The sequence below is a fragment of the Sphaerodactylus townsendi genome, linkage group LG01 (assembly GCF_021028975.2).
Source record: "Sphaerodactylus townsendi isolate TG3544 linkage group LG01, MPM_Stown_v2.3, whole genome shotgun sequence".
Classification (NCBI taxonomy): Eukaryota; Metazoa; Chordata; class Lepidosauria; order Squamata; family Sphaerodactylidae; genus Sphaerodactylus; species Sphaerodactylus townsendi.
In genome coordinates, this window is record NC_059425.1 from 185,539,740 (window position 1) to 185,563,729 (window position 23,990).

Below are 23,990 nucleotides of genomic sequence, written 5' to 3' on the forward strand. Positions count from 1 at the left end.
AGCCCTGGAACCCATCCTGCAAAGCAGCCGTTTTCTCCGGGGGGGGGGGGGTGGAGGGGCGGGACTTGATCTCCACGGGGAGATCTCCAGGTGGTCGCCCCTGGAGCATGGCGCCCGACCCCTCCCCACCCCCAATCTCCAGGCATTTCCTAATCCGGAGTGGGCAACTCTTCCAGCCCCCCCCCCCCCCAAACGGCGCGCCCACCTCCCTTCCCTGCGCCGAAAGTGCCCTTTGCTAGCCGGTTCCTGGCGCTGCCTCGCGCCGGCCTCCCTCCGCCTTCGCGCACGTCGAGCGGCGGGGCTTGGCCACGGAGCTCCGCCCGGCTCCGGTGCCGCCTGGCTGGGCCAGCCCCGGCCAGCTCCCGCCTCCCGCTGCCTCCGCCTCCCTTTCCCTGCCCTGCCAGGTCAGCTCCAACGGCGGCGGCGGCGGCGGCACAGCTCTCCCCTCCAACCGAGCCCGCGCGGCAAGATGGCGGGGTCGGTGGCCGAACGGGACGCGGTGGTAAGGGGGCGAGGCGCGCGTGCACGCGGGGCGGCCGGGGGGGGGGAGCGAGCTCCGGCTACCGTGCGCGACCCCCTCCTCCTCCTCCTCCCCCCCCCCCCGCCGCCGAGACATGGAAACCAAAGCGATGGGGCTGGAAGAAGCCCCGGGCAGGATCCGGTGCGCAAATACGCACCAGCCACCCACCCCCAAGCGGCATCTTTGCAAGGGGCAGGCATGGGAAAGCATGCAGCCGGGCCTGGGGGGGCGGGCGGGCAGCGGGGGGGTGTCCTTTGGGCGACCCTCCACTCTCACCCCCAACGTGGAGGCTAGATCTTTGGGGACAGCCAGGCGGAAAGAAGACCTGGTGGGTAGGATCCGGTGCGCAACAGACGCACCACCAGACGGCGCATCTTTGCAAGGGGCTGGCACGGGAAAAGCATGTCGGAATGCAACCAGGCCTGGCCTCGAAGGGGGGGGGGGACGTCATGTGGGCTCGCTGCTCCCCCTCGCGGGATGCAGGTGGCCTCTTGATCCCGTGGGTGCGCGCATCTTCAGGGCCCTGCAGACGTTTGCCTTTTCTGGGAACCGGGCTCGCCTGGAACGGCACCTGGCTGGGCCAAATGGGCAACACCCTTTTGTTGTGCAAAGGGGAATTAATAAAATGGACTCTGGGTGGAAATTGGGGCTCCGAGTGGCTTCCCCGGCCCGCCCGCCCGCCCTTGGCTCCGATGCCAAAACACAAAGGAGGGGCTTTCAGTCTCTGGCTGGCAGCGGGCACAGTTTTTTCTTTCCTTGGTCTTGTTTTCCCCCTGCAGAAAATAGAAGACGGGCATTTAAACAACTCGCTGGGCTCTCCGGTGCAAGCGGAAGTGTATTTCCCACGGCTGGTAAAGAATTTTGGCTCTCTTTCTCACCCCCACCCCCTACCCTTGTTCGTCTGGGGGTCAAAACAGGCACCTGTTTTCCTGGAGGCCGTGCCGTTTTGACCCCCCGTGCTGTGCTCCTTTTCCTCCCCAGATTGTCCCGTTCTGTGGGCACATCAAAGGAGGCATGAGGCCGGGCAAGAAGATCCTAATAATGGGCATCGTGGATCTCAGCCCAGAGAGGTAACCCTACGGGAGAGGCAGGGCTCGCTTTCCATTGGCTGGGCCTCCCAGCCCCAAAACCGCGAGAAAGCGTGCCGTTCCCACAAAAAGAATGCGTCCTGCCAGACGTCCTTGGGTTCTGAAGATGAGCTATTTTTGTCTGCAGTTGTAAATAGAGAGAGCCGGGCTTCCCCTCTGACCCGGAGAGGAAAAATTCCGCTTTCCCTTGTGAATTGTAAGGGTCGCTTCATAGATTATGTGGTTCTAAATAGAGATAAATGTCCATGTAAGGGAAGAAAGAAAACCCTCTGTTTGGATAGAGTGACTCTAAGGGGGAAAAGGAGATTCGGGAGGCAGGAATGAACACTGGCCTACCCATAATATAATTCTTGGCCCACAGCCAGGAATGCAAGTTTAGATGTGTAGGTTTGCAGAAGTGTGGAAGGTGAACCCGCTCCACCTGGGATCCGGTTGCTGGTTTCGAGAGAATGAGAAGGATCTTGTTCCCCTCGCAGTTTTGACATCAGCCTCACCTGTGGCGACACAGAGGATCCCCCCGCGGACGTTGCGATCGAGCTAAAAGCCATCTTCCCCGACAGGCAGTTCCTCAGGAATTCGTGTGTATCCGGCGAATGGGGAGAAGAACAGTCGTCTCTCCCATACTTCCCATTTATCCCTGATCAGCCCTTCAGGGTGAGTACTAATAGCTCGTAAATCAGCCGTGGATAATTGATTTAGAAGGTCTGTTTATTTTCTCATGTCTGCATGTCACGAAGAATGTTAAACAGTAGGAATCTTTGGCTGTCTGAATAACTATTTATATAGCCTGTTTGTATTGTTAGCCACTCTGGGCCTGCTCTGGCTGGAACAGTGAAATAATAAATATAATAATAATAATAATAATAATAATATTTTGTCTATTTGCTATATATTTATTTCCTACCCATCACCAAAGTCCCTGGGTGAGGAAAACGATACACATCCAGATGCGTTGCATGTTTATTTATTTCATTTCGTTTCTCCCCACTGGGGAACATGAAGTAGCTAAGGTCGTTTCCCTTTCCTCCACTTTATCCTCACAACAACCCACACAACATGCCCTCTTAGGCTAAGCTAAGAGGGCATGACTGGCCCCAGGTCACCCAGCAAGCTTCTGTGGCAAAGTGGGGATTTGAACCTGGGTCTTTCTGGCCCTTTAACTGATACACCACACTCAGGCCGTTTCTGCACAGCCCAAAAACAGCGCCCTAGGGACGGTAAAAAACACCATCCCTGGGGCGCTGCAGCAGCGCCGTGCTCTCCTTCCCAAAATGGCAGGAAAACGCTGCTTTCAAAACTTGCTCCATGAGCTAGTTTTTGGGAAAGCGGCGCCTTCCCGCCGGTGCCGCGCGAAGGCGCCTGCGTTAGGGTGCAGCTTTCAGGCGCTGCCTGTTTGCATGTTTTGTTTACCTTGTCTTTGCTCCGAGGCTCCCGAGGGAGAAGGGGCATGCCCACACTGCCCTCCGACCCCCGTGGGTCAGAGGGCAGCGGGGGCGTATCATTTCCTCCCTCTGGAGCCTTGGAGGGAAGACAAGGTAAACAAAACCTGCAGACGGCCGTCTCTGCAGTTTGCAGCACCTTTGGGGCCGCCCACACGAGACCATGCGAATGGTCCCGTGGCTCCGCCGGCATTAATTATGCCGGTGGACAGCCACTTCTGCCGCCATGCAGAAATAGCCTCAGTTTCCTATTATTATTATTATTATTATTATTATTATTATTATTATTATTATTATTACTGCTACTTCTACTGCTACTGCTACTGCTACTGATACTGTTAAATATCACAGCTGCCAGTTCTTTAGCTGGCTGTTGGTCTTTCATTACGATTTGAGCCTCACCCAAAGGCCTAGGACAGGGGTAGGGAACCTGCGGCTCGAGAGCCGCATACCGCTCTTCTGCCCTTGCACTGCGGCTCCACGAGCCGAGCTGCCGGCCCCATCCTTGCCTGCCCTGCAGGCAGCAGGGCGGGTGCACCAACTGCCCGCAGCTGGCTAGGCCGCGCCACGGGCTTCCCCTCTCGCCTGCCCCGTTGGAGCGGGGCGGGCACTTTCCCAGCGGCTGGCGAGGCCGAGCTGCTGGCCCCATCCTTGCCCGCTCTGCAGGCAGCAGGGCGGACGCATCCATGCGCTTCTCAGAATGAGCGGAGTAAAAGGTAAAAAACCCCAATATATACAGTGTTATCTTCATTTTAAATGTCAAAAATTATTTGCGGCTCCAAGTGTTTTCTTTTCCCATGGAAAACAGGTCCAAATGGCTCTTTGAGTGTTAAAGGTTCCCTACCCCTGGCCTAGGACATTGTAATGTATTGGTGTAGCATTCATCATCATCATCATTATAAATAGCTCAACAGTGACAAGCAGGAATTCCCAACGTGGTACCCACGGGCACTGAAGTACCCACTTACATCTCGCTCTGTGTAATCCATCTTGAGTCCCAGTGAGAAACGTGAACTATAAATAATGTGAAAATAAGTTAATACATTTTAAAAATGGGGATTTATTCATTATTTGTTTTTTGGAATTTATACCCCGCTCTATACGGAGTCTCAGAGAGGCTTACAAAATTAAAAACAATGATGAAAACATCATCATATAAAACAGCCTTAACCATAATATTACCCACCCACATACCCTATTCCACCCCTGATCAGCGGCTCCCACAGGGAGCATCAAGGGATCAAAGGCCGAATAAGTGAATAGGAAGGTCTTTGGCAGACACAGAAACCCATAAATGCCTGGCGAATTTCCACAGGGAGGCTGTTCTATAGTCTGGGCCTTCCCACGTACTCCCTCCCGCCCCCCCCCCGCCCCCAGACTTTGGTGGGGAAAGGACCACCAGGAGAGCCCCCTGCTCAACCTCGGTGGTCGGACAGGTTCATATGGGCATAGGCACTAGTTCAGATAGGTGAGACCCAAGCCATTTAGGACTTTAAGCATAAACGTCAAGGTAGAGCATTTAATTAAACCCTTGCTTTAATTTATGGTTGGCATGATAGCCTTAATGCAGGCCACTCCGTTGGTTTTTTTTATTATGGGGCGTCATGCCAGAATATGAAATCATGATTTGAAATTGGTTTGTTAACCACAGCTAGTAATCCCTTGTGGCTTTGAGTAATGTACAAGGTGTGAGAGATCCTGGCTTAACCGTAGTGTCGACTGGGATACAGAGAGCCAGAGTTGTTTAGTGGTTAAGAGCAATGGGCTCTGATCTGAAGAACCAGGTTTGATTCCCTACTCCTCCCCACGAGCGACGGACTCTTGTCTGGTGAGCTGGATTTGTTTCCCCGCTCCTCCACATGAAGCCTGCTGGGTGACCTTGGGCCAGTCACAGTTCTCTCAGAACTCTCTCCACCCCTCCTACCTCACAAGGTGTCTGTTGTGGGAGAGGAGGGAAAGGAGTTTGCAAGCCACCTCGAGTCTCCTTGCAGGAGAGAAAGATGGCGTATAAATCCAAACTCTTCCTCTTCTTCAGGTGAGTCCTGCAGAAGCTGGGGAAATAGCAAAGGAGATGAAACACTCCTTAATTGGGGGTGTTTCCCCACTTACCTTTACTGCGTGCTACTCTCAGCGCGCGGCATCTCTGGCACGGTCCCGGGCGTCCCGCAGAGCGCGGGTCATCCAAAGGCGCTGTTTCGAGGAGCGCCAGGAATGCCATGCGCTGAGGGGGCGTGAGAGCGGCAGCGTCGGGGCGGCTGCATTGTCGCCGCCCCTGTAGTGGGGAGTGCCGGGGGACCCCGCGCTACTTGAGGAGAGTAGCGCGGGGCTTAAGGTAAGTGGGGAAAGGGCCTGAGACAAACTGGGGTTTAAACAGTCAACTGGGAACTGCACCACGGCTTCACAAATTAACCGTAGTTGAAATAAACTCCAGGTTAAATCTCAGGGATCTCTTTCGCTGGCAGAAGCACTATTGCCCAGCGGAAGGGAGCCGACACAAGAAGAAAAGTCTTCTTCTATAGGAGGAACGTTCTGCCGCAAAGGGAAATGGAGCATTCCTGGGTTGCTTTCTGAATGAACCGAGCCATTAACTCGAACCTGCTGACTTTAATTCTCTGTGAATCTGCCTTGATGCAAATATCTCTTGGCTCCTTGTCTAGAAACTTCAGATGCAGTAAATGCTGCCGTACATGAAAGGTGCAGTTATTTTGTGGTGAAGCAACCATTCTGGTTTGCATTATTATAAACCTAAATTAAGAACATGCTCCGTTTGAAGCGGTTACTAGGCAATTCAGTGGCTCATTGCAGCTGTCTCTGCGCTTTCCGGTTTTATATACATTGTCCTCATTTTATGTGCTTCGGAAGAATTCAGAATTCAGACCCACAAAACAAACGCACAGCTTATTGATTCACAGTTTATCTATTTTGCTCTTTACCTTTGTTGTTTTTAAATACCAACACAATCCCCTTTTTTATTACCAAAAATATATAGCAGACTGTAATCAAACGTGGTCCACCCGACATTTCAATTGAGGAATATTTGAAAATCAAACAGAGGTCATACTGAACATTTGGCTTTTAAGAGCCAGCATGGTGTGGTTAACTGTCTAAAGGATGATTTCCTCCTGTACAATTCAGACCTCCAGTTTCGAATGCCTCTCTAGCCCTGTTCTCTGTGCCCCTGCCTTCAGAGGTGAAGCAGGCGGTGGCTAGAGACAGGGCATTTTCTGGAGTGGCCCCTGGTTTATCTTACCAGTTTTTTAAAAGTCTGCTTCTGTTTAACAAATAGCTTTTATGCTTCCCCAGTCCAGTGGCTGGTGTTTTAATATTGGTCGATGCCACACAGCATAATAATAACAGGTTACATTCGGTATTTTAGAATCGGGGTCTGTTTTATTCCATTTTTGTCCTTCGCGTGAGTGCCCTTTTTCTGTGAAGGAAATAGTTTGTTTTCTTTCTGCCCCTTCACACGAACTCGCTTTTCTTTTCTTTTTTTACAATGCAAAGCGCAGGTGCCAACATCCCATTTTCCCTGCATTCTGATTGGCTGTTCCACCAACTCAGCCCCCCTTCCGCTCACTCCCGCCCTCTGCTAAGGGAATGCTTCCGATTTGTGGAGAATCTACGGCAACCCAGGAGGTCAAGCAGGACCTCTCTAGTCCCATTTCTCCAGTGTGGAAAAAAAAAACTTTGGGCTTTGAAAGCACAACACATGTAAACCTGAAGCATGCAACACCCACCCCCCCTTTACATTGTGAGCGTAGGAGCAGCAGTGGCGTAGGAGGTTAAGAGCTCGTGTATCTAATCTGGAGGAACCGGGTTTGATTCCCAGCTCTGCCACCTGAGCTGTGGAGGCTTATCTGGGGAATTCAGATTAGCCTGTGCACTCCCACACACGCCAGCTGGGTGACCTTGGGCTAATCACAGCTTCTCGGAGCTCTCTCAGCCCCACCTAGCTCACAGGGTGTTTGTTGTGAGGGGGGAAGGGCAAGGAGATGGTCAGCCCTTTTGAGTCTCCTGCAGGAGAGAAAGGGGGGATATAAACCCAAACTCTTCTTCTTCTTCTTGATATACAAAATGATAAAATCTGTCCAAAAAGGGAGCAAAGCAATATGTTTCATCCACGTCCAAAGGTGTGATTCTGCCTAACTACATGCTCTGAGCACCCAAAAAATAAAAAGGAAAGGAAACAGGGCCATTGCTGTCAAGGACCGTGTTTGTTGTGAATCCATTGCTGTACATCAGTGTTTCCCAACCTTTTCGATGTCGTGGTACCCTTGACCTCGCTCTTCATATCTCAGGGTAACCTTGAGGTTCTTTTTTTTTTTGCATTTTTTAAGGTTTTTTTCCCCATTTTTGGCCAGTAGGTGGAAGGAGTGTTGTGGGGGAGGGGAAGCAGCGTTGACAGCCACGTTGTTTGTTTGCCTAAATTCGGCATGAATTGGGGGGATTTAAAGGGAGAGCTCCCTTTAAATCTACCCCCCCCCACTCCACACCAAATTTAGGCAAATAAAACAATGTCGTTTTTCAATGTTGTTTAAAGGAAGCCCATGAGGTTTCCAACCCTCCCCCCCTTCAAAATCCATTTGATTCCGGTGGGGGTGGGGGGCAGGCGGTAGCATTTTCATGGTACCCCTGGGACATGCTCATGGTACCCCAGGGTACCACAGAACCCTGGTTGGGAATCACTGCTGTACATATTTGGCTAAAATGGTGCTTACAGCCATTGCCAAGGGGAGAGAACATGCTTAGGGGGACGTTTCTGAAATTTCGAGCTGCCACGCTGGTCAGTGGCTCAGCAGAAACGAGACTGACGTGATGTAAGGCAGGGAGAACGAATGGCGGGGCAGGGAAAATAAACCGTTCAGGCGCCCGCGGTTTTCTCACGGAAGCGGGTTCGGTGCGGGATTTTTGGAAAAGATCAGTATTTTAGCGTTTTTTTAAAAACCCGGGATGAGGGAAATAACATGGGACAACCCCGCTTTAGGGACAGGACTTGTGCACAGTTCTTGCTCAAATCGGGATATTTCCCTTCGCCGACCCAGTGTGTTACCGTGGTTTCCCGAAAATAAGACCTACCCCGAAAATTAAGCACCATCATGATTTTTCAGGATTTTTGGAGGAGGCTTAAAATATAAGCCCTACTCCCAAAATAAGCCCTACCGGTAGTTACAGATCAGGGTGGTGTGATCCATGGATGTACTAGATGTGATACTGTCGTGCAAAATATTTCACAGGTGGGTAAGAGAGCTGGAAGAGAAGGTCTTTGCTCTTCCTCTGCTGCCGTATCCACCCTTGTCAATCAAAGGAGATCTGTACTCTCTTGTGCGGTTCTCATGAGATCCAAATTCTGACAGTGACTCCTTCAATATGCTAACCTTTACTGAAACTTTTGCCCTCATTAAAGAGAGGCTGTTAGCAATGGACTATCAACAACTGCAGACCTTGGCAAATAAATCTTGTTCACCAACAAATATGTCAATTCCGTTCACGCAGGGATACCCAGCCTATTACATTACAGCGCTCACAAATCGCATACACAGGAGAGCCTATATGCTGGCTAGATTTAACATCATGCCATCTCCGCTACCTAGAGGAAGACTTAAAGGTCTTCCAAGCGATAAGAGGTTCTGTACCTGTAGCACAGGACAGCTGGATTCCATCCCACACATTCTCCTGAACTGCTTATTATACCAAGAACTCCGATCCAGCCTGTTATCCCAAGCTATAGACCCTATGATTGATTATACTGAATCAGATAAAGTAGTTACGCTTTTAAATTGTCAGGATTTTCATTGTTGCCTTATAATGGCGAAGTTTTTGTCAGAAGTTTGTAAACTGAATGTATGACAAACGCGAAGCTTTTTACTATTCACTTTTTAACTGGAACTGTATTTTTATACTATCGTGTATATGCTAATAAGGGCTTATTGAATTGAATTGAATTGATCCAAATTCACTTGCTATGGGATCATTTCATTGCAAACAGACCTATCTGTTCTGAGGAATGCGTAGATGCCTGCTTCTGAATCTGGATGAGAGTCAGTGTAGTGTAGCGAAAGTGTTGGATTACCATCTGAGAAACCCTGGTTCAGGACCCCACGGTGCCGTGGAAACTCACTGGGCAATTTTTGGGCCAGTCACACACTCGCATCCTAGCCTACCTCATGGGGGTGTTGTGAGGATGAAACAGAGGAAAGGAGAACAGTGTGGGCTGCTTTGGAGTCCCCCCTGGGAAGAAAGGCAGGGTATAAATAGACGAAATAAATAAATACGTGTACGTGAAAACCTTCAAGCCATCAAGGGGCCTTGTCTAGGGCTCGAGATAAGCCCAGCAAGTGTAATATGATTCATGCTTATAAACACACACACATTTATTTGTTTTATTAGATTTATATCCCTTCCTGACCAAGTTCAGGCTCGGGGCAGCTAACAACACAAAAATGTTAATGATTAAAATACATAAACTAATTTTAAACCCCTATCCATCAGACTTCCTAATTGGCGCTACAGTTGCTACATTAAAAATTCTCGTTCCCAGGGTGACCACCCCCCGAAAGGAGCGACTTGAAGTAAAACCAGAAACCAAGCCATAATCGACTATGCAGACAAATAGCGAAATAAGTAAATATGCAGGATAACAGTAGGGATAGAGAGGCCAGCCATGATATAACCGTTGCCGCTTCAACCATGGGCTTGGTGGAACATCTCCACCTTACGGGCCCTGTAGAATTGAGCCAGGCCCCAGGTTTTATTTGAGAGTTCCACCATTGAGAGTTCCACCATTTTCCCAAAATTTCACCATTGAGAGAGTTCCACCATTGAGAGTTCCACCATTTTTCTAAAATTTCACCATTGAGAGAGTTCCACCATTGAGAGTTCCACCATTGAGAGTTCCACCATTTTTCCAAAATTTCACCATCGAGAGTTCCACCATTGAGAGTTCCACCACTTTTCCAAAATTTCCGTGGTAGGTGGGAAAGGCCCCGTTTCAATTGTCTCCCTGGGTTTGATGGTAGCTGCTTGCATTCATAATGTTGAGTCCCGCCAGCTTCTCCTCTATGCGAGGCAGAAGAGGGATTCCTTTTGACTCCCCCACAGAGTGTGCCGAGAATTGTGGGATATCAGGTGGGGTTGCAGCGAGGAATCGGCTGCTGACAGTGCCCTTCCTCCCCCTTAATCCAGTGGGAAAACCATTACTATCCCAGCCATTATCTAAAAATATAGGTGAGTGATTATCACTAATGCCCAGTGAGGAAAAACTGTGAGCTGTTATTTTTTAAAAATTGTATGGTATACATATGTCTTGAATCCCTGGGTGCCTGCCTCCACTCAATAGGTCAGCAGGGAGAAAATGAGGGCAAATCGGCATTGCGGAGATGCTGTGATGTCATTTCCTGGAAATGATGTCAGTGCGATGTTCTAGGATTCAGTTGGGTGGAATGTTGGAGTGTTGTGCTAAAACAATGACGTCATTTCCTGGTTTGTCCAGAAGTGTGGTTGTGGCGTTGCTGCGATGCCTGTTTCCCTTTGCTTGTATGTCTACACCTTTTATCTGGCAACTCTCACTATTCTAGATATACAAGTTCAGGGGTTTTTTTGTGAGCAGCGCCTTGAGGGGGATTTGGTAAATGCAGTTGTTTAAATAGAACAATGTACTGTGTTGAGTCTGCTCGTGAGGAGTCGTCTGATCTACCCCTGGACTGAATGTTGCTTTGTTCTTAGGAACAGCTAAAACGCCCAGATTCCAAGCAACCCCAATTATTATAATTGCTTGCATTACCTGCTGTGTTGTTATTATACCTCCTGAAGAAAGCGTGAGGGAGAGTTGCCACTTTGAATACAAAGTCAGCATCTGAGGTTAGACCCAGACACAGGCCAGGTAACCACTCGTGTTAGTCTGCCGGGGCGCAGTGGATTCCGCAAGTGGATTCTGCGGTTTCCACATTTTTAAGGAATAGCGATGTTAAGATGGAAGGAAACCTTGGTGAAAGTCCATCTAATTTGTTTTTTTGTGGCTGTACTTTGGCTAGCATATTAAAACGTTGCTTGCTTTGTCTGGAGACTCACTGTGGGACTGAATTGTGCATATGGAAGAACAGGAACAAATCACAAATTGGAGTCTGGACAGACAAATCTTGTTTTGACTTGCTACCGTGTTTCCCCGAAAATAAGACAGTGTCTTATATTAATTTTTGCTCCCAAAGATGCACTATGTCTTATTTTCAGGGGATGTCTTATTTTTCTGTGTTGTGTTCGTCGGGCATGCTTCCAAACAAAAACTTTGCTACGTCTTACTTTTGGGGGATGCCTTGTATTTCACACTTTAGCAAAACCTCTACTACGTCTTATTTTCTGGGGATGTCTTATATTCGGGGAAACAGGGTACCCATTTGGTGCAGGGATTGGGTGGCAAGAGGTACCAGAGACCCCTATAAAAATGTTCCCCCTCCGTTTGAAGAAATGAGAGACTGAGGAAAGGCCACGGAGGAGGGAGGGAAGGATGGAAGAAACTCATCAATTCCACAATAGAACGGAATTTTGTCTAGGCATAGGTAACCACTCGCTCAAGCCCTTCACTTCACTTTGCCGGAAAACATAGCAAGTGTTCCTTTGTTGCGGGAGAAAAACCTGCTTAGCTTCCAAGATCTGACGAGATCTGGTCAGCCAGGTGAAGGCATCAGTTGTTTACTAGGGCAGAGCAGAAATAATTGTGCTTGGTAAATTTCAGGTTCAGGTAATTAAAAATCTGGAAAAAATTTTGGTAAAGCTGATACCCATTGGCTTTATTCAGCCTTTGCTGAATGTTTTATGGTTTAAAAACCCAAACCCAAACAATGTTGGTTCTTTCCATGGTCTCTTCTCAAGTCCACATGGGCTGCTCCCTACAGCCACCTGATCCCAAGTTCTTTGTGGGGGGGGCAGGGGGCTGAGAGAGAGAACTTCCAACTAAATGCCAGAGTCCAGCATTCAGTTGAAACTGTGTCAGACTCCCAGACTATTTAGCTCTGCCGAATAACCTGGGAAGTTTTGGGGTAAAACAAGGCTTTTCGGTGACTCATCCCTGCCGTTTACACCACCACACACAAAAATTAACTGTGCACTAAATGTCAAATGTAATTGAGCAGTTAGTGCCAGATTATTGCTCCTTACTCCGGTGGACATGTTACCACAAGCAGGCATTCATAGTACACTGAGCTGCAGTGTTTTGTGCACTGTTTCGATGAGATTTATCCCATTCCACTGTGCATAGGCCTGAAGCTTGAAGCGCATGAGAAAAATATTCCTTTTGTAAATAAACGTGCTTACAAAGATCTGGGCTACAGTCCAAACGTGTCTCAAGCCAATCAGAGCTTTTTTTCTGTTCCCTTGAATAGAATCTCCTCTGCACTGGGGTAGACAAAGAAATTCACTATGGCATTGCATTACGCCTTTGTGTTATTAATTTTAAAAATTGTAGATACCACCTGTCCGGAGAATGTATCCTTGAGGTAGCTCACAAATTAAAAGATTAATTAAATCATAAAACAGCATAACAGCATAAAACAGTCAAAGGAGCACGGTTTAAAAAAAAAACCCAAACTATTGCTCTACATCCTTGGTGGCAAACCTTTGGCACTCCAGATGTTATGGACTACAATTCCCATCAGCCCCTTCCAGCATGGCCAATTGGCCATGCTGGCGAAGGAAACTGATAAGATATGTCTATAACCTCTGGAGTGTCGCCATACTATCCAATACAAAAGTGCAAGTAAAGAATTATGGGAAATGTGTTTTTCGGTGCCGATTCCGCACACTTGGCATCAGTAAGTTGCCGATCCTGGCTAGTCAGAGTGGAAGACTGAGCGGGGATTTGCAGGGTCGGTTTGAGTAACACGGTGTATGTCTCAGAAACTCTGTGCAGCCCGTCTTTATTATATGTGTATATGGCTATTTTCCCTCTCCCTTCTGATTTGCGGCATGAGAGGTGTCGTGCGCTCCCAACTGGAGAAGTCTGCTATAAGATCTAGGGAGTAGGACCAGTTTCAGGTTTCGGTGGATTCAGGGCAGAGAATGTCCCAGAGAAGCTATTTTGCTTGCTTGCCATTATGTCCTCCTATTCACGCCTCCCTGTCTACTTGCCTGCATTCTCCTCCCCCACTGAAAACCATCTTGCTTTCCCCCATACGTCTGCTCATTCTCCAGTCCTCCCCATGCTGGCCTAACCTTCCCAGAGTATGTTGGGCAGCGTGTGCAGCTGGAAATGTGAGCGGTGTGCAAGCGCACTGAAGGGCAACAGGTATATTTATAATATATAATCCTGTCAAGCAGAGTAACGAGCAGAAAGGTGGATTGTGTGGCATGTTAAATAAGAATAGTCGTCTTTCAAAAGACCAGCCGTTTTTCCTCAGAAAGTTCATAAATATAAAGAGAACTTGACTTTTAACCAAGAGAGAAAAGTAAACTTTGTGTGAAACCATTCTTTATAAAGAGAACTGGACTTTGGCAGAAAAGTAAACTTTGTGTGGCTCATTCTGCACATGCAGAATAATGCACTTTCAAACTGCTTTCGGTGCTCTTTGAAACTGTGCGGAATAGCAAAATTCACTTGCAAACAATTGTGAAAGTGGTTTGAAAACGCATTATTTTGCGTGTGCGGAAGGAGCCTCTGTGTGTGTGTGTGTGTGTGTGTGTGTGTGTGTGTGTGTGTGTGTGTGTGTGTGTGTGTGTGTGTGTATCACATATACATCGTTTCATTCACGGCTCATCGTTGTTACAATGTTGTTACAAACATTGTGACAATGTTGGTTGTGATAGCCAGCTTATACAGTATCTTAGTCAAAGGCAATTTTACGTAGCATTGGTTAGCAGTACACAGAGAACATCTTTCTCTCAGTCACTCAGGGAGCAGAAGAGGAACTACCAACATCTTTAGAATGTTTGTACAGATATCCCAGCATTCGCTGCTGCTGCTGCTGCTGCTGCTGCTGCTGCAGCAGCATGTAAGCAAAGCTGAAAATTCCAACACTCACAACAAGCAGATGGGCTGCAGGGAGCCGAGCGGGTGGAGGGCAGCGGCAGAAGACCTGGGCTTGGCTCCTGCTCCACCTCAAGGTATTCTGATGCTGGCCCTGCTAGTGGGTGAAATGAGGACTTTAGTTCGGCTTTTGTTTGCTCGTCACAATGCTCGGCTCTTCCTCTAAAGAGCTCCCCAAAATTTAAATGTGGTCTCTAATTCGTTTTTCATCCAGTCAGGTGTCAGGAGACCCTCTTTGATTTCCGTAGTAGAACCCTTGTCATCAAAGGTGGCTTATTTTTTGCTGCTCTCTCTCACAGAATTCTAGGGAAAAGCTTGACTTTCTGGGTTGTTTCCCAAGAAACCTTGCAGGGGACCCATTTTCAGAAAGGACTAGAAGAGGAAGAGTTGGATTTATAGTCATAATCAACAAGTGACACAGCCATGCAGTAATTTTGCAATAATATAATCGATTATTGATTTATATTGGCGGCATGAGCCACAACAACACAAGCCTTTATTGGCATTTAAAACAGGACAAAATTTTAAAACAAAACAAGGTTAAGAAATGCAGTTAAAACTACTAATTTCCAGTATAAACTTTGCAACAGTTTCACAAAAGAGCACATCAGAGCTGTTCAGGAGATTGGGTATCTTATAACACTCATGCCACTGAGAACATTGCAAGAAAATGGAATTCATGTATTTCATGCGTATCTTATTGTATTTAGAGACGCAGAAACAAGAATGGTCAAGTTTCAACCGTAGTCATATCACATGAACAAACTCTTTTAGAACGTTCCATATTCTTAAATCTTCCCTCCAGCAGAGATGATGGCAGCACATTACATCTTGCAGTAGCCAAGGCTCTCCTCTGGGTAGGATTAATCAGCAGACGAAGATATGCTGCCATAATTCCACGCTCGCATGGGATTAATAATGTAGTCGGAGAACAGGTTGTCTTGGCAGCAAGAGTCAAATTATGAAAATCAAGATCCAAGAGCCTATTCTTAACTAGTCTGAAGGCTTCCACCTTTGTGAGCATAAGGAGTGATTCCAAGGGGAAACCAATAGCTTCCACCTTTCTAAAGATCAAAGTATACCATTCTGAAATAAAGTGATCTGATAACAGAGAGGGAATATAGCTATTGGATCCCACTAGAAAATGTATACGCAGCCAGTATTTTATGGCCCTTATCCATGCCAAGGTTTCTAGAGTTGTTTGGCCCATCTCTATGTGGTGGCATGAGCCACTACTGTTGTGTCTTGGGATTCTCATGGCAGCAGGAGTTTGCTATCGTGAGCAGACTGATACTCCAGGGGACATGCCATTATTTACCTGTCGTCGTTTTGATATTTTGTTAATTGGTGCTCTGACATTTTTACTTTGTGAATCATTTTCAGAAAGAATTGTGCCTAGTACGTATCATTCCTTGCATTAGTAGCTTTATAAAGTAGCTCATGATTCTGTGCTACTGATGGCAAGCAGGAACTAAGAGACTATAGTCTGACCCTAGTGGTTCCTAGTGCTTCTGTGAGTAGGATTTCATGTCCCCGATTCTTCCAGATCTCCCACATCCAGGCGCACGCTTGATCGAAGGGGCCGTGTGATTATATGATTGTAGTTCACAAGATCACGATAATTGTACACATGATGTACCAAACAAAGTTCGTTGTCAAGTGTAAATAAGATATAATTGACAGCAGTTGTCCCGTAGGTACTCAAGACAATATAAAATGGACAGTAGTTCCATGTTATTTGAGTACTGTGAAATAGTCATGTTATTTGAGTACTGTGCAATAGTCATGTTATTTGAGTGCTGTGCCATGTTTCCGCTAACTAAAATTGTGATCCTGGTTCATTGTTTATTTCTTACAGGTTGAAATACTTTGTGAGCACCCTCGTTTTAGGATATTCGTGGATGGACACCAGCTTTTTGATTTTTACCATCGTATCGAGAAGTTGTCAGCTATTGACACGATAAAGATCAATGGCGATCTACAAATTACTAAACTCGGTTGACCTTGTGTTTTTTTTAGCTAAAGGAAAAATAGAAAAACAAAAACAAAAAGATGAAAACCAAAACTTTAAGATTCCAAACAGGCTCAGGAGCTGTGAACATCTACCTGAAGGAGCAGTGCCAACTTTATCACGACACATCTTTTAACAGGCCGAGCATAACAGTTTCACTCCTGCGAGCAGCAAAGAATATTGTCGATGAACTGAAGCGCTGTTTGCCCCAATGAAGAAAGAGATTGATTGTGAACCGGTACTGAGACGTTCTCCCCTTTTTGGATCTTAAAAATGTAGCCTAACCCTGCCTGGATAATCAAATTATAACGGATTCTGAAAGAGTTACTTCGTTGTCTAAACTGCAGAAGTTTTTTCCTCCTCCCTGTAAAGGGAAATTTTGGAACTAAGTGCTAAAACCTGTCACCGAACAGCAAGGAAAGAGAAAAAAAATGTTTTCTTTTGCAAATACTGTGCCTGCACTGAAGTGAATTAGTGTAAGTGTAACACAAATCACACCAAGAGGGCCAAATACAGAAGTCATTATTCAGGTCATTAAAAATAATCTTGTTAAAATCAAGAGCAAAAAAAGTCCCAAGGACTTCAATAATCTTGCTGGGCAAACTGGTTGCGTGCTGTTGAGTAGATGCAAGTCCCTTTGCATCGGGGAGAGTTGAACGTGCTTAACTGTGCATTGGATTGCAACCACTTTCTCTTGTTTTATCCAGAGGAAGGAGAGAGGTCTTATGGAAACCGAGTAACTGCTTCTGGCACCTGGGCCCATGTATTTTCGTCAGGGTATTTGCTTAGAATGTAGGTCATTACATGTTTTTGCACAATGTAATATTAATATTATTTTTGAAAGCTTTGTTCTAGTTTATTTATTGATATTCATTGTGTTGATGTGTTAATTGGAACGCTGTTACGGGACAGTGAAGCACAGAAAAGGATAAACTTTCTGAATGTACAAATGTTGAATGGGTAAATGTTCACATATGGTTTTGAAAATATGTCCTTTTGGTATTTGGAAAGCTGGTGCCCCCATAATTAATGAAAGCCGGGCTGCTTTGGGTCTTCACCCAAAATTGCTTGGCAAAATGTTGTAATGGGCTCTCAGAGCTAATGGATGATCAGGAGGCTAGGTTTAGTGGCACACATTGCGTGTGTGTATTTTCTTCACAGACAACCAGCCTGCTGACGCAACTGTCCTTTTTGGTGAGAGAATACAATTCTTGGTATCGTCAAGAGCAAATATTTGGCCTTTCTAAGCTGCCAGATGGATAATGTAGGCAAATCAAAAACATTTGCACAGGAAGTAGTTGTTAAATTATTGTAACTGTGTCATCGCTGAGTTATTACGGAATGAATACCCTGGTACTTCACAGGTTGTGTAAAAACCAATCCCATTGATACCCTTTGGACAGTATTTTATGGTGAGCTGTAACAGAATTGAACAGTGTCATAGTTCCAGGAATTAACATGTATGTATGTTATTTTTAAAAACCTTTAAAAGGGCTTTAAAAGTCATTATGGAGAAGGTTTTCTAGCGCACCAGTTTTAAAATGACCAAGGTGGCTTGAACCAGGATTTAAAATTAGAACTTCTCTCCAGTTTTTCTACCATCCCATGATCTAGTGTTCTTGGACAGAGTCCATCTTACAGCCGCCATCTTCTATTTCCATCCTCACATAGAAGCCCCTGCCACTGGAAATTTAGCTACAGCCAAAGTAACACCAGGGTCAGTGTCAGCTAACAAGGAAAACACTAAAACACTAATTCTAGGTTTAGTTGATCATTCCGTTCACATGTAATTCATTTGAGTCAGGCGCTAGGTCAGGTTTTTAATTTCATTTAGGAACCCTGTAAATTTAGGATCGGACCCCTTTTTCGTGACCCTTGAGTCTCATTCTCCCAGTTAACTTGTGTGCAGCCTACGAAGAGGTCTGTTCCAGCCTGCAGTAGCTCCACGGTGCCATTTGCAGAAGCTCTGTCCTCTCAGAATCATGAAAATTTGCCTTCTTCGCCTACAGAGGCTGATAGCAGTGCCCTTGTTTTCGGGCACCGCACCATACGAAGTGATGGTGGTAGAAAGTGCCGTCAAGTCGCAACCGACTTACAGTGATCCCTTGAGGGTTTCAAAGCAAGATATATTCAGCGGTGGTTTGCATTGCTTGCCTTTGTGTAGCAATCCTGGATTTCCTTGGCGGTTTCCGATTCAAGTGCTACTCACGACTCTGACAAATCGGACTAACCTGGGCTGTTCAGGGATGAGCAGAGGTGGTTTGCCATCGCCTGCATAGCAAACCTTGTCTTCTTTGGTGTTCTCCCATTCAAATACCAACCAAGGTTGACCCTGCTTAGCTTCCGAGATTGGATGAGATCAGGCTAGCCTGGGCCAACCACACAAAGTAGACGTGAGGTATAAGAAATCCCAGCAGGCATGACGTTGCTTGCGAGGCAGTGAAGAAGAAGTTGCCCAACTCTGCTTTTAGTTTTTAAAAAGTCTTCCTCAAAGATAGAGCCATCCTATACAGAGATAATATTTGTCTAAATCAATGGAAGGAAATGTGCTCAGAAAGATATTGCTCTGTTTAGCGCAGCACTATGAGGACTACCAAATGGGGGTGAAAGAAAGGAAGCCTTTTTTAAAAAGTCCTTAAAAGAAAGGAAGAAGTACTTCATTGTCACTTAAGAGGAGTGTAATTCCCACTGAACCTTTGGGCCGTTTTCGCATGGCCACGCTGGGGGTTGGGTCGGCATACATGACGCCGACCCAACCCCCCGTCCCAGTAACGAAAGGGAAGATGGCGCCGTGGAGCGCCGGCGCCCAATCGACATACCTTCTCTGTGACCGTTGGGCGCATTGCTGAGGCCAGGGGACACGCCCCCCTGCCCTGCATGACCACTCCAGAGTCGCAGGGCGGGGGGCGTGTCCCCAGGCCTCGGCGATGCGCTAGATGGTCGCAGAGACGGTAGGTCGATTGGGCAAGGGGGGGAGGGATGGCACCTTCCAGCCGCTGCCGTTCACATGGCAGCGGCTGGAATCCGCCATTTTCCAAAAACTTCGCTCGGGGAGCGAGGTGGGAAAATGGCAGCTTCGCGCCGCTGGGGAGGAGCGAGGGCGGTGCGGCTGTGAAGCAACTGCGCCCCCCATGTGAACAGCTCCCTGGGGATGCCATTTTTGCCGTCCTCAGGGCGCTGCATTTGGCCTGTGCGGAAGGGGCCTTGGATTCACTTCTCAGAAAACATGAGTAAAACTTTAGATGCACTTCTCAGAAAGCATGAAAACACTTCGAGGCTGTGATTCTATGGCCCCTTCTGCCCATGCAGAATAATGCACTTTCAATCCACTTTCACAATTGTTTGCAAGTGGATTTTGCTATTCCACACAGTAAAATCCAGCTGCAAAGTACATTGAAAGTAGATTGAAAGTGTGTTAATTCTGCATGGGCAGACGGGGCCTATGAATACTTTTTGAGGACCACGCGCCACTGAATTAAATAGCACTGAATTAAATAGCACTAAGATCCTGTCCTGAGTCTTCTTGGAAGCAGGTCAGTGTGTTGAAACAATCGTATTTGGTAAACACCAAATGTATATATTTAGTAAAAGTTGGGTTTGTAATACAACACTATGCTGGTTATGAGTTTGTGTAAGAATATGCGGCATATTTCATTTTTGACTCGGCGTACAGTAATTCTCAAGTGGAATGTTTATTGCAAATTAGTATTTAATGGGTTATTGTAATAGGCCAGTCTTGCTGGAGTTCACAGATTAGGATTCGTGCCCTGCAAAAAAAAAAACGGGAACTAACCCGGGTTCCTGAGAACTGCATGAAGTTGTAACTACAGTTTTAAGCATGCAAGATTTCACCTCGAAATCCACGTCAGGTCAAATACCTGACAGGAATCTCCCTTGCACTGTGACGATTAACAAAACTATTAGGAAATTTATCTCCAGACCTTTTGAAACTCTCTCCTTGTGGGTATGTTTTGCTTTGTGTCTCTGCAGGATACTAGGTTGTGTGTTATGTGTCCATTGGGAGCCCTTGCTCATAAGGATAATTCATTTCCCTTTACGTTTTGCCCTATGGTCCTGCCATGCTTCTGATACAAAGGCCTGCGAGTGGCCCTTTCCGCACAGACGCTTTGAAACTTTCTCAGGCAGTAAATAAAACATTTCCTCTGTGGAGTTCCACATAGTTTCAACCCTAAAACATTTTATTTGCAGCCTCAAAACACTTTAAACGAATGCCCTTTTGAAACGATCATTTAGTTGATGCATTTTAAAAATGGCTTCATTTGCTTGTACGCATGGCAGCGGCTGGAATCCGCCATTTTCCAAAAACCTCGCTCGGGGAGCGAGGTGGAAAAATGGCAACTTTGCACCTCTGGGGAGGAGCGAGGGCGGTGCGGCTGAAAGGGCAGTCCCTTTCAGACTTTTCCTGCCCCTTTCTGCCTTCCCTGCACTTCCTCATTGGTGCCATTTTGTGCACTCACTCCCCAATCCCCCTTCCGTTTTTGGAGCCTTTCTGTTTTTGGAGCCTTTATTCATTGGGTGCTAATCTTCAACATATTGACTGTAGAAGGCATAGAGGAATGCAGCATCCCTCTGTAAAACACAGAGGCTGATTCCGCATGGGCCAAAAACAGCGGTGTGAAAACAGTGTGAAAACAGTATAAACCCTTTTACACCGTTTTAAACCCTTTTACACTATTTTCGCACTGTTTTCACACTGCTGTTTTTGGCCCATGCGGAATCAGCCAGAGACATAAAAAAGGGAGAAATCACAAAATGATAGCCAGGAACTGTTTTGAGGGGGTGAATCAGACATAAATCATGCTGGGGGGGGGGGGGGACTGAAAACATTTCAGAAACGTTGTCAGGGATTGTGCGGAAGGGGCCAGTGGTAAATTATATTTAGGCAACATGTTTTAAACTGGAACTTCACCTTCAAATATCTCTTGGGTTTTTTCTTCCCCCAGAGCTTCAAAAGTTATTTTCAGTTGAGTATCTCCCCCCCTCCACACACACACACTTTTCTGATCAGTAGCTTTGTAGGAATATTGTAAACTTTGTACTGCAGGTAGATTCTCTTATAGGAATTTGTCAGGATGAATTCACCTGTATAAAACGTTGAAATGACTGTGTCATTTTATAATAATGTCTTAAGAAAGCCAACAATATTTCTATATCGTAAAAATATTCTTGACAATAAAAAATGAACACACAGGAAAAGAAACGTCTTCTATGAGATGCTTGGATTATTCATAAGCTTTCTCCATCAGATATAGACGTGTCTCTGCTGTCTACCGTTCGGATCTCCAAAATTATTATTATTATTATTATTATTATTATTATTATTATTATTATTATTATTATTATTATTATTATTATTATTATTATTATATTTATAAACTGCCCTCCCCCAGAGGGCTCATGTGGAATTTAATAATTTAATAATAAATCTAATGTTTAATAATAATAATTTAATAATAAATCTAATAAATCTAATCTAATAAATCTAATAATTTAATAATAAATCTAATGTGGAATTTAATAATTCGTTTATTTCAGGAAAAATTTCACAGCCACAGTAGAACATGTAGAAAGCCTCAATTATCTCTTCCACATTTGGAAGTCCATGATAGGATCGAGTTTTTATAATTGTTTTTTATTACAGAAAGCAAATTTGGGGGGAAAAATGATTCTCAGCTAAGGGGGGGGAGGGGCTTTCTTTGTCATGGATTCTGCTAAGATTTTAAACAAATCCGTTTTACGCCAAGCCCCAAAACACAATTTCTCTCAAAAGTTTGGGATACTATGTTCTGTTCTGTTATTTGGGGCGGGGGGAATCAGAGGTGGAGTCTAGTCTAACTTTAAAAATAGCATGATTGGAGCCAGCACTGATGAATAACAGTTATGAGTTGTTTCTGTATTAATTTGATACAGAGGATGCCCCAGAACAGGGGTCCTCAAACTTTTAAAACGGGGCCAGTTCACTGTCCCTCAGACCGTTGGCGGGCTGGACTATAAAAAAAACCTATGAACAAATCCCTATGCACACTGCACGAGGTGCTGGGACGGCCGCGCGCAGGCCTGGCCCCACTCTTTTGCCTGCCCCTCTCACTCAGTTGCAGCCGGCAAAGAAAGGGAGAAGGAGGAGGAGAAAAGGGGAGGGGGGCAGGACGGGGCTCTCCCGGGGTGGGAGAGAAAGGAAAGGGAGAGAGAGAAGGAGGAGATCCACTTCTGCCCAGTGGGCTGGGTAAATGTTTTCCGGGGGCCGCATTCGGCCTGCGGGCCATAGTTTGGGGACCCCTGCTCCAGAATGTGGAAATTCCCCACGTATGAAAAGCCAAAGCTAATGATATGGGAAAATGCAGACGCCCAGCTTTGCCTTTAACAGTGCAAACACAAACTAAGGCTCATTCCGCACATGCAGAATAATGCACTTTCAAACTGCTTTCAGTGCTCCTTGAAGCTGTGCGGAATAGCAAAATCCACTTGCAAACAGTTGTGAAAGTGGTTTGAAAATGCATTATTTTGCGTGTGCGGAAGGGGCCTGTGTGAAGACGTTGACGAAGGGCTCAGATTTCTATTTCACCCTTCTGAAATACAATCCAGATCTCTCTGGTACTAAGAGGGTAACACAGATGCAATCAAACATGACTTAACTCCCAAAGAGAACCATTCTATTTCGACTCACCTTCTTGTAGAGTTGCATTTTAATTTGATGCCTTTGTGCAAGCCAAAAACTTTTAAAAAGTGAAGTCCGAATTCTCAAGACGTGAATTGACATTATTCTCTCGGGCCCCTTCCACACACGCAAAATAATGTGTTTTCAAACCACCTTCACAACTGTTTGCAAGTGGATTTTGCTATTCCGCACAGCTTCAAAGAGCACTGAAAGCAGTTTGAAAGTGCATTATTCTGCAGTGTGAAAACGGTGTGAAAACGGTGTAAAAGGGTTTTAAATGGTGTAAAAGAGTTGATACTGTTTTCACACCATTTTCACACCGCTGTTTTTGGTCCATGCGGAATCAGCCATAGAGAAGTCTTATGCGAATTGCATTGGATCTTATACCTTTGCCCCTGCATGCTTCTCTCGGTGCCTTCTGGGATAGTCATGTGCTTCAGTGTGCTCCTACTCACACACGTCCATTTCCACTGTGGTGGCCAGATACCTCCTGACAACCGCCATGGTAGAGGGGGAAACTTACCAGCAGTAAACTTAAGCCAAGGACTCTTGCATCCTCAATGCAGCGATGTAATATCTGGTGCTACTGGAAGTGATGCCCTCTCTCTCTCTCTCTCTCTCTCTCTCTCTCTCTCTCTCTCCAGTTGTATCAAATTCAGAAATACTTTTACTCTGGCCAAACAATTATCATGTTCCAAAAGATGGTGTTTTAAAAACTCTGGGTTTCCAGCTGTCCCCATTATTTCCTACCCAGGAATGAGATTCATCTTTCTCAGCAGTCTGAATTCTGGTGATAAACCGTCAGTCTGATACCCTCTCAGTAGGAACTAATGAGCTCCTACGTGCATATTAATGTCAAAAGCATTACATTATAAATTTATCTCCCACCACACCTTGATTCTGTCATCTTCATGAACAGGCACGTTGGAAACATGTACCTGGCTTAGGATGCTGAATAACACCAGTAACGTTGTTCTGCAACAACTTGTTCTAAAGTCTGTTTTTTTGCACTTACTTAGCAGATACTGGGTGTAAATATACCACACCTCCGTTACATATGACCTACACTTTCCTAATCCCCAAAGTCAATCAGAAGGGGACTTGGGGGGGGCTTTTTGGTCTGGGTCTGATGCTCAGAGTAGGCCTCCGGTTTTTTTCATTTTTCAGCATCCAATAAGTTTTATCGGCTTGTTGCTGTTTTTTTAATTTAATTTCTATTCTGGTTTCTGGTGGTGGAAAGTG

The 23,990-nt window shown here is 46.0% G+C and overlaps 1 protein-coding gene across 1 annotated transcript; it reads left to right on the forward strand.

The window, feature by feature from the left end:
- The first annotated feature begins 239 nt into the window (after positions 1 to 239).
- Positions 240 to 16,919, forward strand: LGALSL (galectin like). The gene is made up of 5 exons (XM_048501464.1): positions 240 to 502; positions 1,300 to 1,371; positions 1,502 to 1,590; positions 2,085 to 2,262; positions 15,920 to 16,919. The coding sequence occupies exons 1-5, from the start codon at positions 470 to 472 to the stop codon at positions 16,061 to 16,063; spliced, it is 516 nt and encodes a 171-aa protein (XP_048357421.1). The 5' UTR covers positions 240 to 469; the 3' UTR covers positions 16,064 to 16,919.
- Positions 16,920 to 23,990: the final 7,071 nt, after the last annotated feature.

Excerpts from the sequence above, each read along its gene's own strand:
- LGALSL (XM_048501464.1), top strand. The coding sequence starts at position 470 with ATGGCGGGGTCGGTGGCCGAACGGGACGCGGTG. Across the intron at positions 1,372-1,501 it reads AAGTGTATTTCCCACGGCTG|ATTGTCCCGTTCTGTGGGCA; the intron begins GTAAAGAATTTT and ends TTTCCTCCCCAG. Across the intron at positions 2,263-15,919 it reads TCCCTGATCAGCCCTTCAGG|GTTGAAATACTTTGTGAGCA; the intron begins GTGAGTACTAAT and ends TATTTCTTACAG.